Here is a 15,609-nt window from a genome sequence, read left to right on the forward strand (position 1 = left end):
CCGTCAAGCTCTGCTCGCGAGCAGTGCGGGCTCGGGCGGCGAGGTGGTGGTGTTGTGCTGGACGACGGGCGGCGCGGCAAGCACAAGCGACGGGACGGGTCAGGCAGGGGCGAGCGGCGAGGCGAGTATCCCGGCACGTGGAGCGCGTGGGGGCGAGGCGCGCGTGCGGCATGTGGGGCTCAGGGCGTGTGCAGACAGAGAGCAGGAAGAGGAAAGAAGAAAGGAGAAGGAGGGAGAAAAAAGAAAAGAAGAAAAAGAAAAAGGGGAAAAGAAGAAGAATAACAGTAGAGATAGAGGAAAAAGAGAGAGAGAGGGGCGGTCGGCGGGATTCGTGGCGACGGTCGGGAGCATGTGACGGCTTCAGCGGGACGCGACACACGCGGACGAGGAGAACAGAGAGATGAGACAGTGATTGGTGCGGGTGTCGGGACGGCGGATCGCTGGAAAGGATTTTGAGGGATTAGGGGCTCGGACGGAAAAGGGGTTTAGGAATGATTTGAGCTCAACGATGAAAGGAAATTTTAAAAATTATTTTTAGCACGTGATTTATCTTGGTAAATTTTCGGGATGTTACAGAAAACCACTAACTTCAAGAAGAAAGCTGAGAAGGATGAAAAGATCAGAGCATATTTTGTGTGTGGCAAAGAAGGGCATCTTGCGAAGACTGTCGCTACCGCAAGGACCGAGATGATGGCAAGCCTAACAAGAAAGTGAACGTCACCATAGACAACGGCGATGAGGCCGGTGGATCTCGGTATGGTAATTTTCTAGTTGTATTTTCGGCAATTCAATCTACAGATTGGTGGGTTGATAATGGTGCGAATATAAATGTATGCTCTGACATATCCTTGTTTACTTCTTACCAGGGAGAGCGGTCTTCCTCCGTCTTGATGGGAAATGGATCTGTTGCGCCTGTTCTTGGTGTTGGTACGGTCGAACTGAAGCTGAGTTCAGGGAAGATTGTCCACTTGAAGAACGTGCAGCATGCTCCGTCAATAAATAGGAACCTAATTATCGGGTCCTTGCTTTGTCGAGATGGTTTTAAGTTAGTGTTTGAATCCCATAAAGTTGTAATATCTAAATTTGGGAACTTTGTTGGTAAAGGCTATGAGAGCGGAGGCTTGTTCCGCTTAAATACTGTTGATCCAAATTTTCATTTGAATATTGCATCCATGAATAAAATTTGTGAGTCCAATGTGTGGCACTCTCGTTTTTGTCATATAAATTTTGACACCATTGCTAGAATGTCCAGATTAGAGTTAATTCCGAAATTGGAAGTAGTCAAAGGATCAAAGTGACAATCATGTGTACAAGCAAAACAACCTCGAAAATTTTTTAAGGGTTTAGAGGAGAAGAGAGACTTGGCACCATTAGATCTTATTCATTCAGATCAATGCGAGATGAATGGATTGTTGACTAGAGGAGGCAAGAGATATTTCATGACCTTAATAGATGATGCTACACATTGTTGCTATATTTACTTGCTGAAAACAAAAGATGAAGCATTTCACTACTTTAAAATCTTTAAGGCTGAGGTTGAGAACCAAATTGAGAGAAAGATCAAGCGTTTATGTGACGATCGTGGAGGAGAATACATCTCCAATGAGTTCTCTCAATTCTGTGCTGAACATGGTATAATTCATGAGGTCACACCACCATACTCACCTCAATCAAATGGGGTGGCTGAGAGAAAAAATCGGACACTTACAGACATGGTAAATGCCATGTTAGAGAGTTCCGGTATGTCCTATGAATGGTGGGGGAAGCTATTTTGACAGCAAACTTTGTCCTTAATCGAGTTGTGATAAAGAACAAAGAGGATGGAAAGGGCGAAAGCCTAATGTCAATTTTCTGCGCACGTGGGGTTGTTTGGCGAAAGTCAATATACCCGCGCCGAAAAAGAGAAAGGTTAGACCCAAGATAGTTGATTGTGTGTTTTTAGGTTACGCACAAAACAGCACGGCTTATAGATTTTTAGTTGTGAAATCAGATTCTCCTGATGTGAGCGTATACACCATCATAGAGAGTTTATCCAATGAGATTAGCAAGCAAGAGTGAAACTCAGATTTACAATCAATCTGAAACAATTGCTCCACCTGAACCAAATAATAAACCAGTTTTATCCGACGAAAATAATGATAAAGTCGATGATGCTCCACGCAGAAGTAAGAGACAAAGAGTTGCGAAATCCTTTGGTGATGACTTTATTGTTTATCTTGTGGATGACGTGCCAAAAACATTTACAGAGGCTTATGCATCTCCTGATGCAGAGTATTGGAAAGAGGTAGTCTATAGTGAGATGGACTCCATCATGTCCAATGGGACTTGGGAGATCACTGATTGTTCAAGCGGTTGCAAACCAGTTGAATGCAAGTGGATCTTTAAAAAGAAAATGAGGCCAGACGGTACTATTGAAAAGTACAAGGCAAGACTTGTGGCCAAGGGTTATACACAAAAGGAAGGAGAGGATTCCTTTGATACTTACTCTCCAGTAGCCCGGATTGCAACAATTAGAGTACTGCTTGCATTAGCAGCTTCCTATGGTTTACATGTCCATTAAATGGATGTAAAAACAGCTTTTCTTTATGGAGAGTTGGAGGAAAAAATATATATGGAGCAACCGGATGGCTTTGTTATCCCTGGAAAGGAGAACAAAGTGTGCAGATTAATAAAATCTTTATATGGCCTAAAGCAAGCACCTAAATAGTGGCACGAAAAATTCGACACCACTTTAACATCTGCAGGATTCAGTGTGAACGAGGCAGATAAGTGTGTGTACTACCGTTATGGTAGAGGTCAAGGTGTTATATTGTGCTTGTATGTCGATGACATAATTATATTTGGGATCAGCACTGCTGTGATTGATGAGATCAAATCTTTCCTATCTCGGTGTTTTGATATGAAAGATTTAGGTCCAGCATATGTAATTTTGAATATTAAATTGATGAAAAATGAGAATGGGATTACACTAAGTCAATCCCATTATACGGAGAAGGTCCTTAGCCGCTTTGGCTTTGCAGACTGTAAAGTCGCTCCAACTCCCTATGACGCTAGTGTCAAACTTTGAAAATTCGAAGGACAGGGAAGAGATCAATTGAGATATTCTCAAATCATTGGATCCCTTATGTACTTGGCTGGTGCGACAAGACCAAACATCTCCTATGCTGTGAGTAAATTGAGTCGGTTCACATCAAATCCAGGAGATGATCATTGGAAAGCACTCGAGCGAGTGTGTCGTTATCTGAGAGGTACTTCAGATTATGGAATTCACTACTCGGGATACCCACCTATATTAGAGGGGTATAGTGATTCCAATTGGATTTCTGATGCGGACCAGATCAAAGCTACTAGTGGCTATATATTCACTCTAGCGGGTGCAGCAGTTGCGTGGATGTCCTGCAAACAAACAGTCTTGACAAAATCAACGGCTGATGCAGAACTTGTAGCACTAGAGACTGCCACTAATGAGGCTGAATGGCTTCGAGAGCTGCTTATGGACTTGCCTTTGCTTGAGAAGCCGATACCACCCATCCTAATGTATTGCGATAACCAATCAATGCTAGCTCAGGTTATGAATACAAAGGATAATTTCAAGTCCAGCAAGCATATTAAGTGGAGGCTTAAAACTGTTAGAAAATGAGAAACTCCGGAGTTATAGATGTGAGCTATGTGAAAAGTGAAAATAATCTGGCAGACCCTTTCACAAAGGGATTATCACAGAATGTGATTTCTGTGATCTCTAAGGACATGGGTATGAGGCCCATTTGAGTATGTTACATCACAATGGTAACCTATCCTATGTGATCGGAGATCGCGTGAAGTAGTAAATAGGAAAAACAAGTTGATGTTGTAACTCAAAGAGTACATTAAAGTAATAAAAAATATACTCATGTCCAAATGACAAATATAGTACTCTTTACTGCTTGGAAGGATGGCATAGAGCCTTAATGTTCCCCGTTGAAAAGATACCAGCCAGCAGGATATTCTTGAAGGGGAACAGCTACGTGAGTCTAACTGTAGGTCGCAGTTCACAAGGCGCTCTCATTGAAAACTCACTAAAAGATACGAGAGTAGACCATTAACGCTCCGATTAGGCGAGGTTGTTTTGGCAGCCTAGTATCAGTTGTGATTTCAGGTGAAATCTGATCACGTATGACTGAGAATTCAAGGCCTAATCCATTCTTCAGTTGTGGGAAGATGAATCTTGTTATTCTAGGTATTAGTTCAACCCGTACGGTACTCATACCGAAAGACTGGTATATTAACGATGATACAGTACAGTGATCATGTTGTCCTTCATTTCTTACTTTGGAATTGGTGGGAGATTGTTAGAATTTGATCCATTTATGGCCCATTCAGAAGAATTCCAAAGCTACATGTGGCTGGTTAGTATTGTCCCATACTGCTAGTACAAGCAAGTGGACACCAATTTGAATATTGGAGCACTTTCCATGCGTTGAATGGAGCAGCCAAGAGATGAAGTGTGTAGTGTTTGCTAAACACACACCAACGCACGCGCGCGCGCGTATCCGCGTCTTTTGGCGTGTACATCCGCGTGACTTGTGACTTGCGACGTGCGGTTGTGAGGCTGTAATTCAGACAATATTTTGCCACTTGTGTCTCTCACATTTTGAACCGTTGTACATTGATTAGGCGCTAATTAATGGCCAGTTAATTCCTTAATACCCAGTAAATTGTCATGAGCATCCTGAATGAGTTTTAATGTCTTTTATGGACGTCATCAAAGTGATAACGTCTTCTTGAAGGCAGCCGCGCCTATATGAGAGGACTGGAAACATTAAGGAAAGTCTCTCTTAATTCGCAGCCATTCTTCCACCTCTTACTGTGCTGTAACATCGAGCTGCTAGATCTCGCCGGCCCCTCCCTTGGCATGCACTGAGGAGAAAGGTGGGCGGTATCTCCGAACCCTTGCCGTCGTGAAGCCTACACAAGGGACGGCAATAAGGTTTCTGGGCAGCGCAACTGCACGACCGCTGTAGGCCGATCGACTATGTTCTGCGCTGCTACATTCTGCACTGTATCGTCTCTTCACGAGGACGGAGCGCTGATCGGTAAGAGAAATCGAATTTAACATGAGTATGTTTGAACTCGATTTATTCGTACAGTTTTCAATTCTATTTGACATAGTAGTAGCGTTGCTATTTATATATTACCTCAAATTAAAATTTAGTATTTTTGAACGCATATTTCCAACAACCGCAAGCGTCTTGCGAAGAAGGGTTTCAGGGTCCAAATCAGAACCCTATAGCACGTCCACGACTGCAGGAGCAGTGAGAGCCGGCTGCTGCAATGTTGACGCTGCTTCCAAACATGCTGCGAATTGATTGGTAACCTGGCCTTTGTTTAGATGCGAAATTCAAAATTCCAAATTTATCACATCGAAAGAGAATCTTATATACATGGAGTATTAAATCTAGACGAAATAAAAAATAAATTGCATAGTTTGCTTGTAAATTGCGAGACGAATCTAATGAGTCTAATTAGGATATGATTAGACACTAAATTGCTACAGTACACATACTCTAATAATGGATTAATTAGACTCATTAGATTCGTCTCTTACATACGAGTTCTGTAATTAATTTTATAATTAATCTATATTTAATATTTTAAATATATAAAGATTTTATTTCAAAAATTTTACTGACGCAACTATAAAGGCCTTGCTCCGGTGACTCCACTACGATTGGCCCCGGGCTCCGGAACAGCCGGAGGCCGGCGGCGTCACTGCCACCAGCAGGGGCTAATGATTTGTCGTCTGAAACGACCGCACGAGGGCCCCGACGGACGCCACCGATCCCGGCGACCGGAAGAAACCGCTAGAGGGTAGTATGGACTAGAGAGGCATCTGGGCGGGCGACCGGCCGGCGAGAGAACGGGGGCCGCGGCGATGGCCCGTCACCAGGGTTTAATTTTTCGGCGAAATTTCGCCGAAATTTCGGTTTTTTTTTCGTTTCCGCTAGTTACCGGGATCCAAAATTCCGGTATTTTTCGATATATTTCGTTTCAAAATTCAAAATTCAATAAATTTCGTCCAAATGCACCGAAATCCACCGAAATTTACCGAAATTTCGGAACGAAATTTCGTTTCCGCTAAACACCGAGATTTCATCGGAAAACGAAATGATTAACCCTGCCCGTCACCCGTGGGGTGAGGTGAACCGGGGGTGGGGATGTTGCGCTGGGAGAGCGACCGCGGATGCCGGCTGTTGCTGGCTTGCTGCGGGCGCAGGCGGGCCGTAGCTTCTCTGTGTTGACACGTCCGTCGCGGTCCTGCACTCCTGCAACACCGGTGGCTCTTCGACTACAGTGGCAGTTGTCTATCACTTTTCTCCTACTAGCTGCCTTGCGGAGTACTCCGTACATCGGTGTAGAACACAGGATCGTGGCCTCATGGGGTAGAGCTAAGCAAAGGAAGCATGTGCTCCATGGAGTAGAAACTACTAGACGGGGATTAACTTAAGCTTTACTTAATTGGTTGTGATGTGGGTATGAACCTATGTTTTGAGGTGGTCTTCTCTCTCTCTCTCTCTCTCTCTCTCTCTCTCTCTCTCTCTCTCTCTCTCTCTCTCTCTCTCTCTCTCTCTCTCTCATTAGGCGACGCCTTGCCTGTATCATTGTATTGGCATTCAGAACGTGATTTCGGTAAAAAAGGATGAGAAATATTCTCCACCACGGATTGTTCTGACCCTTTTTATGGTTGATATGGATTCCGCGTCCACATCATCTTGGAGGGGGGCATGCTGATGTGGATCCATCCAAGCAGTCACCATAGGGAACTAAATCATCCTCCATCGACTCACTTTTAGCATCTTCACCGTTACCACGCTCCGGTGATAAGATCAGAGCAAAATATCCTCGTCATTTCTTTCAAAAAAAAACGATTCTCATCGTACCGCAAATTTACCACGAGGTAAAAGAATCCGCGGCGATTCATGCTATGAATCCGGCCCCTTTTAATGTGTTTCGCGAAAAATAAAAGAAATCCAGCACCTTTTCGAAACGAAGATGACAATATGATTACATCTAGTAGTGTTTAGATGGGCGCGCACCACGACCGACCCATGATATTTTTCCCCAAGTCTTCTTAATCAAATGCGAGTCGTGGCCACGTCGTCGGCATGGTACCCACCCCGTAGCTCAGGCTCCGGCATCAACGCTAATCCCCGACCGACTAGCCGCTAATCAAACCCGAAGATTTCTTTCAAGAAAAAAAAATCCACAAAAGATCTGTGTGTGAAACTGAAAGATAGCTAGTAACGATCGGGATGGCGGTGGATGGAGTGCTGTAGCACGGACACCGACTGGCTGGCGATTGCACGGACGGCGATCGCCGCCGCCGCGATCAACGTCAGGGGGCGCTCGCCCCCCGCGTGTACCATGCGCGGCGAAAAAACTACCCGCGTGTCGCTGTGCTCTACCCGTATTGGCTCGGCAGCGCTGATGCCTGGCCAATGGCAGCGATGAACTGATCGCTGGCGCCAGATGATCCACCCAACCAACCGTCCAGGGAATCAGAAGCCGGCCACCATCCGATCCGTTCCGACTGATCGAGAGTGGGAACAGGGCATGGCTTGTGCGAACAAGCAACAGTGCATTATTGCGTTTCATGTCTACTACACGTTACAGTTCCATCAGTGGGGAATTGAGCTTGCAGAAGAAGCACAACAAAGTACAGGAAAGAAATGCAAATCATTCCGTTTAATAAAACAGAAAGAGCAGAAATCATACTCCAGCAGAAGCAGGAATGTACATTCAGTTATTAGTACCTGAGAAAAACGTGGAATTACTTCCATCTATTATATTATTAAAGGAGTGTTAAAAGAAGCCACCACGCTCGCCGAGAGGGTCTAGAAATTCCCACGTTAATCTAAAAAAGAGAAAGATTTACACCGTTGGATTTTATAAAGATCTAACAGTTTAATATAACTCAAGAGTCCATATTAAATATGATTAAAAAATAGCTAATTTCGGATTAAAAATATTAAGAAAAATTAGGACATGACAAAGAGTTCTTGCCGAATTTGATTAGTAAATAGCTTAATTTGAAATTTAAAAATAAGGAAATTAGGACTTAACCAAAGATACTAAATAGGCAAATTTGAAATTATAAAATTATAAAAAATAGCATTACACTCGATAAAAAATGATATTAGCCGAATAGCTAAATTAAATATTTAAAATCTATTATATTATTAAAGGAGTGTTAAAAGAAGCCACCACGTTTGCCGAGAGGGTCTAGAAATTCCCACGTTAATCTAAAAAAGAGAAAGATTTGCACCGTTGGATTTTATGAAGATCTAACGGTTCAATATAACTCAAGAGTCCATATTAAATATGATTAAAAAATAGCTAATTTCGGATTTAAAATATTAAAAAAAATTAGGACATGACAAAGAGTTCTTGCCGAATTTGATTAGTAAATAGCTTAATTTGAAATTTAAAAATAAGGAAATTAGGACTTAACCAAAGATACTAAATAGGCAAATTTAAAATTATAAAATTATAAAAAATAGCATTAGCACTCGATAAAAAATGATATTAGCCGAATAGCTAAATTAAATATTTAAAATATAAAAAATTGGCATCGAATATGACTAATAAATAGATAAATGCAAGAACTAGAATACAAAAAATTATTGTTGATGTGTATAGTTATTAAGAAGCATATTAAGTAGGAAAATAGCTAAATAAATAGTATAGGTCAAATGCAATAATAAATACCCAAATTTGAGTTTCATGCCAAATAAAGTTAATAAATACTCCAATTTAATGGAGATCTACATAGTATTTGTGTATATGATTTACACTATTCGGTTTAATGAAGATCTAGCCATCTAAATTGGCAGAGTCCATGTCTAATTTAGTGAAGATGCAATATTCTAAACTACCCAAAAGTGTTTGTATCCAACTAAAGTTAAATATAGAGGTCGCATGACATAAAAGCTCATGTTACCATCTATGTCTCGCATTAACCCTCTTTAAAGATGCAAAAAAAAATGATAGCAGTATAAGCGTGACAGTGCGACCATAGTTGTATTGTGTCTGTACTATAGAAAGAGATAATTGCTTTCAAAAATCTTCGGAACGCCCTGCACTACGGCGCCACCATAGTCTTAGCCTTAGATTCCAAATCACAACTTTTCGAGTCTCAAGAACGTCCTGCAGTACATACAGATGCATGAAGCACACTGGATTCTACTCAAAATCATTGCCGAACTCAATCAATCCATTTCTTCTAGAGCAACCAAACATCAAGATAGGGATGAAAAAAACAATGACAATGCATAGAGTTTCAGATATTGCAATCTATTGCAAGACCATCGGCACCTTTATGATTGTCAGTGTGGGCCAATGAATACGCATGCCAATCAATGTGAGAGAAATATCCACCGAAGAATCAATGCTTTCTCCAAACAAGCATTATCATCATAAATGTTGCATATTCCTGAAGAACTTTAGTTATACAAACTAATCTGATGGTGGTCAACGAAGATTCATGATTCTGTGGGCATACAAATAGTTACATACAAATAATAATCGCTGGGATAAAGAGTAAAGCATTGGGAAAAATCAGGAACTTAGTCGTGTGAGGAATCAAATAGCATAAATAATTCTTAACTTTATTATCCCCGTCTAATCTTCTATAAATACATGAAAAAACACTAGGCACGGAACACAAATGTGATTTATACCTCTAAAAAGTATAGAGAAAGAGAATAGAAAAGGATAAAGAAGCAACAACGCTGAATGGGTAAGGAAACTAGAAAAAGGAGAATAGAAAAGGCAGGCAGGCATAAATGTTGCATATTGCTGAACACCTTCAGTTATACAAACTAATCTGATGGTGGTCAACAAAGATTCACGATTCTGTGGGCATATAAATACAGATATGTACAATATGCATCTGTATTCAAGATGACCCAAAATTAAATTCAGTCCTCAAATTAAGATTTTGCAGGTTAAAGTACTAAAATATGCAACTATAATATATAACAAAGCAACATAAAAATAGAATCTGTTCCACTAAAAGATCCCAAAGTTAGATATATACCATCGTGATCCATATGTCATTGACTCATGTGAGCCCCACATGTCAGTGATATAAAATTTGATGATTGATACGAATTCCTATGCATAGAAAGTTGCAGATAGTATTCAACAAGACCAAACGAGAGATAAATAAATTACCAAATACATCTCTTCTGTCAATGTAATTTTTTTAAAAAATAAATAAATAAAAAAACTAGCTACCCGTGCTATTAGCGCGGGCCACCTTCTAGTTTCTCATATATAGTTTGTCGCTCTTCTTCCCCATATGTACACATGTTTATTGATCTTGGATTCCACTAACTTTACTGCTAGTAGCTAGAGAAGCAAAAAGCGATAGTAAGAAAGGTAAAAACGAAGGCAAGCAAGCTGCAAAGAGACCACCAAAGTACCACCATTCCTTGATGCCTTTTTCTCTCTCTCCCCTCAGCATCTTGCGTTCTTATTAGCTTTCATCATTCCACGAGCGCGGCGAAGCAGCTCCCCGTCCTTGCCAGCGAGCTCCCGGCGGTGGCGACGGAGGCGGCGATGGGGAGCGGGTGGTCGCGGCCGGGGCTGCTGGGCGTGGAGCGCGCCCTCCTCGGGGCCGGCAGCGGCGCCGGCGACCCCAGCCTGCGGCGCAGGAGCAGGCGCAGCGCGGCGATGAGGTCGTCGGGGCTCCCCGCGGGGGACGGCGGCGCGGACGCCCGGCGGCAGACGCAGGCGTGGCGGTCGAGCGCCTCGGCGGGGGAGATGGGCGGGTACGCGCGCCCGAGCTCCTCGCCGACCGCGTCCCCGCACAGGCCGCAGATCCAGCGGCCCCCGTACCGCTCGCGCACCCCCGCGATGTACGGCGCCGTGCACTCCTCCGTGAAGCCGCAGCACTCGCACGCCACCTCCTCCTCCTCCTCCACTTGGATGACCTCCCTCTCCATGTCCACCAGCTCAGAGAACGCGCACCTCGCAGCAGATCGGCGGCTGCTCCTCCCCCTCGGCTCCCTCCGCTGCAACGACGACGGCGAGCACCCGGGCGCTGCCTCCTCCTGCTTCCATCCGCTGCCCCCGCGTCCTTGTCCCGTTGATCGCGTGATCGGCGAGGCGAGGCGAGGCGTCCGGCTTTTTAACACGCGGAAGGAACGCCGCACCGGCGTGAAATGAATTATGAGCTGGGCCCGCCCCGCCACGTAGGACGACGGGGCCACAGGACGCGTCGCCGGGGGGCCAGCTGTCGGCCGCCAAGTGGGCCGCGGAGGAGGCCCCGCTTCCTTCCCTCCCTCCTTCCGCGTGCCTGGCTGCCTGCTGGGGCCGCGCCGCGCGGGGCCAGGCTGACGTCACGCCCGCGGTTCCCGTTCCGTGCGACGGGGTTTTGCTTGCCCCACGGAATCACGGCACTCGCCGACCTTATCCCTTGTTTAACCGCGTAAGATTATTAACTACGTATTTTCAATGGACATTATTATTCAGGCAGACCGATAAAGTACGGGTCAAGCTGCAGCCTATCTATCACACCCAACTGTTTCGCTCGGCGATTGGTTGTGAGCGGTTTTCGTGCAACATGAAATGTATTTTTTTTATAGGGAGGCTTCTTGTGCAACATGAAACGTATTTTTTTTATAGGGAGGCTTCCTTCTTCGCTCTGTTGGCAAAGTGGCCGGCCAGGGGAGATCAAGCGCTTGCACTTGCACGCCAGGCGTCGGACGTTGCTTCGCAAGGAAGAAGGAACAAGTCGGCACGCCCGGCGTCGTTCACAGTTTCACACGCCACGCCACACCACGTTGCACTTGTTTGTTTAATGAATTTTTTGCGAGAAATGGTTCCTTCCCGTGATCATTTTATCATTTCACTCGTGCGACGCACGCGTGCGCAGCGGCGAGCAAGTGACGTCGCGCCCGCGCGGGTAACACGTAAGCACACGGGGGTCAAGTGCTGGAACGTGCGGACACGGACAGCCGGCGGCGGAAGCGTAAACAACGGAACTGGCCGGCGGGGCTTGTTCTGTCTTGTTCTTGTTCTTCTTCACTTTTTCTTTCTTTATTATCGGGAGGCCACGCCACGGCAGAGGCTGCAGCTGGGCGGCGCTGCAGGAACTGGCCCGGCAGGCCGACCGCCCGGCCGTCTCGGCGGCAGCGCGCGCGTGGCGTGTGGCCGGTGCCCCCTCGGCACGAGCGGCGGGCGCGGCGTGCAGGGTGCAGACCGCCCGCGGGACGGCATTGGGTTCGGGCTCGGGAATAGTTCGCGCGTGCGTGCGCGCGCCCGACGGTCTACGCGTTGGGCGGCGCGGACCGAAGCGGTCAACGTGAAGGCGTCGCGCCGACCGTGTACGTGTACCCACCGTGCGCGTGCGGCGCCGGCCGCGGGGCTTGGACGGGCAGGCGCGCCGTGGCGAGGTCGGAAGCAGGCAGGCAAGGGCTCTCCTGGTAACTGGCCGGCCCATCATCGAAAGATTCAGAAGCTCACTGTTTCTACTGGGTTTACTGGGCGTGGCCCAACTGAAATACAATAAGCAAAACATTCAAGCCCAAGAGCGTAGCGGCACTTTTTGCTGCTGCTGCGGCCTTTGGTTCAGTTCAGTGTGCTAACGTTGCAATGCTGAGTTTCTTTTCTGACGATGGGACGATGATTCCTCACGGCGACCCTGTGTCATTAGAGCTCACCAACAAGACACAAGACACAAGACCAAATTGGCGAATAATGCAAGTAGGTCTGATCCATTGGGCCTGTTTTTTGTGACCACAATGGCCAAGATGAACAAATTACTTGCAACTTAACAAGGCAAGGTACCGTACCGGTACTGCTGCTACTGACGTGAGAAGCAGCAGTCCAGTCCACATGCTGTGAGCGTGCCGTGGAAGCAGCGCCGCGCGCTAGCTCGTCCTCCCACCGCCCTGGAGCGGCATCCAAGTTCACGTGGTCTGCCGTCAAACCTTTCAGTACCATTTACCTGTTAAAAAAATTTTGGGTAAATTTTTTTGGCAACATTTGCAACACTAATTAGAAGTATTAAATATAAATTAATTATAAAACTAATTACATGAATAGATAGAAAATCACGAGACAAATCTATTAAGTCTAATTAATCTATCATTAGAGATTTTTACTATAGCACAACATTATTTAATCATTGCATAATTAGGTTCATTAGATTCGTCTCGCGATTTCACACGGGAGTTATGGAATGAATTTTGTCAATTATTTATATTTAATACTCATAATTAGTGGTCAATCGTTTGAGTTGCATTTGCAGTTGCAGAATGCCCAAGTCGAACTCTCTTCTTCAGCGACGGCGGCGACGCCGCGACGGTACGCTCTCAGCTTCAATGCATATGAATCTTTCGGTGCTACCAATCCAATACTTGAACATTGGTGAGCAACATATTTGCAGTTTTCGAAGCATTGGTGATATAGAAAATCTCTTATCTCTCGGATTCGCCTAATAAAAGTTTAAATAGAAAGTGGATTAGTTCGACGACGGAAGACCTTCGTCGACCCAGTTCGAAGGCACGGACGACGACCACATTTATGCAGAGTTGCAGACCAGTCCGTCGCGATCTACCTACAATTCGCTCTTCCCGCTGATGCGCGCGGAGCGTTCATCACGCCATGGTGCCTCTCGCCGTGGGCGCCGTGTTGGCGCGCAGGCTTGAGGGCTTGAGGCAGTCGGCGGCCAGGGCGACGCCCACGAGCGCGTTGCTGCTTCCAGGTCGCAGGCGTGCAGCGGCGCTCCGGCGAGTCATGATGGACTCGCGATGGCTTCGGAGCCCAGACGGCGCGCGCGGGTAGGAGCAGAGGCCCGAGGAGTGCTCGCCGGTCATGGCTGCTGCAACGCCAGCACCGAGAGAGAGAGAGAGAGAGAGAGAGAGAGAGAGAGAGAGAGAGAGAGAGCGGAGTAAGAATGGAGGTCTCCGGGTGGAAGAAATGGTAGAGAGAAACCCCCGCGACGCGGCGGTTACGCTCCGGCGAACCACGGAGAGCTGCGGAGGCGTCTCGTTTGCAGTGACCAGGGGGCTGGACGGTATTCTGAACGTATTCTGAACACCGACCGGGTGGACGGTAATTGAAATACCGTCCACCCCTAAGCCCCTTTTAGCCGTTGGATGGGAGATGGGCGGGTAAAATTGGCCGCCTATTGCAGTCAAGCCAGGGGAGCCCGTGTCGTCCTCGCCAGGAAGACGCGCGAGCTGGACGACTCCATGGCGGAGGCGGAATCCTGATGGTGTACTCGTCGAACGTCGGTGCCGGCGAACCCGGGCGGTGGCGGCAGGTTTTGGGTACGCGATGAGGCAGGGTGCGGTCCAGTTCTCTGACACGGAACTAGTTGCCAGGGGATCTCCCTGACGGGTGTCGGCATCCTCGTTCCATCGATACCACTCGCGGGGTCCGGCACTCCGGCTAGCTTGGCGGCGCGGGGAACGCGTCGATCTCCGCCGCCGCGCAGAGGCTCGCACAGTTCTGGTGGTCTCCTCTCTCCTTCTCCGGTCACGGCCAAGGCAGTCATTTGGACGCCACCTGGATCGCGAAGCTGGCAACATTGGGCTATGGCGCTGTGGCTCGGTAGGAGGGCGATGTCTGAACCTCCACGATGAGACGCCAATGGCGCAGAGATTAGTAATCGAGCTATTCATTCGGTTGTGTATGCGCTTCTGGTATTGATGATTATTCCATTTCCTTTCTATTTGCGAGGGGCTAGCATGAGTTCTACGTGTATTGGTAGCATGACACTCTGAATATAAACACGTACGTGACTAGCATGCTACAGATCAATACGGTTTTCTACTTTTCTCCGTTCAAGATAAGGTGACTTGACCTTGGAGCCCGACTGATGACTGATGTGATTCCCTCTAGAACAAAAATGACAGTACGGACGCTGTATGCCATGCATCAGATTTTTTGGCAATAAATGAAAATGTTCAGGCCTGCGGTACTTCCACAGGGGAAAAAAATACACAATGACAGTATGACATGCTACTCCATGGTGTCCAGGCAATGAGGCTGTTATTTCTGAAGTGGAGGTGGCCGTGGAAAATGTATCTGCAATAACTGATAGTGAATGCAGATGAAGGGAAAGAATTAAGTTACGGCATCTGATCCCCAAAGCTATTGCCCTTGGCTTTACAAATTATTTCCTCTTTTTCTATAGAGATTGCTCTTTCAAATTTTCTGGCAGTTCCTAAACTTTTTTCTTGCTAGTGTAAAATAAATAAGGGAAAAATCTAGTTTACACCCTCGAACTACGAAATCAAATAACAGAGGCCATCCAACTGTCGAAACCGAGCAAGTTTGGCCATTAGGGTGGTTTCAAAAGTAGTTTTTAAATTTTATAAAAATTAAATATAAAAATTATAAGAATTAATTTTAAATTAGAACAATATGAAACTAGTACCAATTTTTTTTCTAAAAATGCAACCTACCTATTAGCAATCTACTCCTCAGTTATTCGGATCCATTTTTTCACATTTCTAGGTTATTTGCTTGTAGTTATGCCTATTATTTTTGAATAAATTAGACTCAAATAGATCAATAATAGATAGGCCACATTTGTAGAAATTTTTTTGTACTTTT

At 45.8% G+C, this 15,609-nt stretch overlaps 1 protein-coding gene across 1 annotated transcript; it reads right to left on the minus strand.

Annotated features, from left to right (window-relative positions):
* Nucleotides 1-7,707: 7,707 nt before the first annotated feature.
* Nucleotides 7,708-13,862, minus strand: LOC120662924. Its single transcript, XM_039941971.1, has 3 exons — nucleotides 13,665-13,862; nucleotides 10,306-11,375; nucleotides 7,708-7,817 (listed from the first exon to the last, which is right to left on the minus strand). The coding sequence occupies exons 1-2, from the start codon at nucleotides 13,860-13,862 to the stop codon at nucleotides 10,527-10,529; spliced, it is 1,047 nt and encodes a 348-aa protein (XP_039797905.1). The 3' UTR covers nucleotides 7,708-7,817; nucleotides 10,306-10,526.
* Nucleotides 13,863-15,609: the final 1,747 nt, after the last annotated feature.

Source organism: Panicum virgatum, chromosome 2N, assembly GCF_016808335.1.
Source record: "Panicum virgatum strain AP13 chromosome 2N, P.virgatum_v5, whole genome shotgun sequence".
Lineage (NCBI taxonomy): Eukaryota > Viridiplantae > Streptophyta > Magnoliopsida > Poales > Poaceae > Panicum > Panicum virgatum.

What these genes read in the sequence shown, in the direction of transcription:
- LOC120662924 (XM_039941971.1), bottom strand. Translation starts at nt 13,862, where the DNA reads ATGACCGGCGAGCACTCCTCGGGCCTCTGCTCCTACCCGCGCGCGCCG. An exon ending in GCGCCAACACGGCGCCCACG is followed by an intron (nt 11,376 to 13,664) that starts GCGAGAGGCACC and finishes GCGTGACGTCAG; the next exon opens with CCTGGCCCCGCGCGGCGCGG.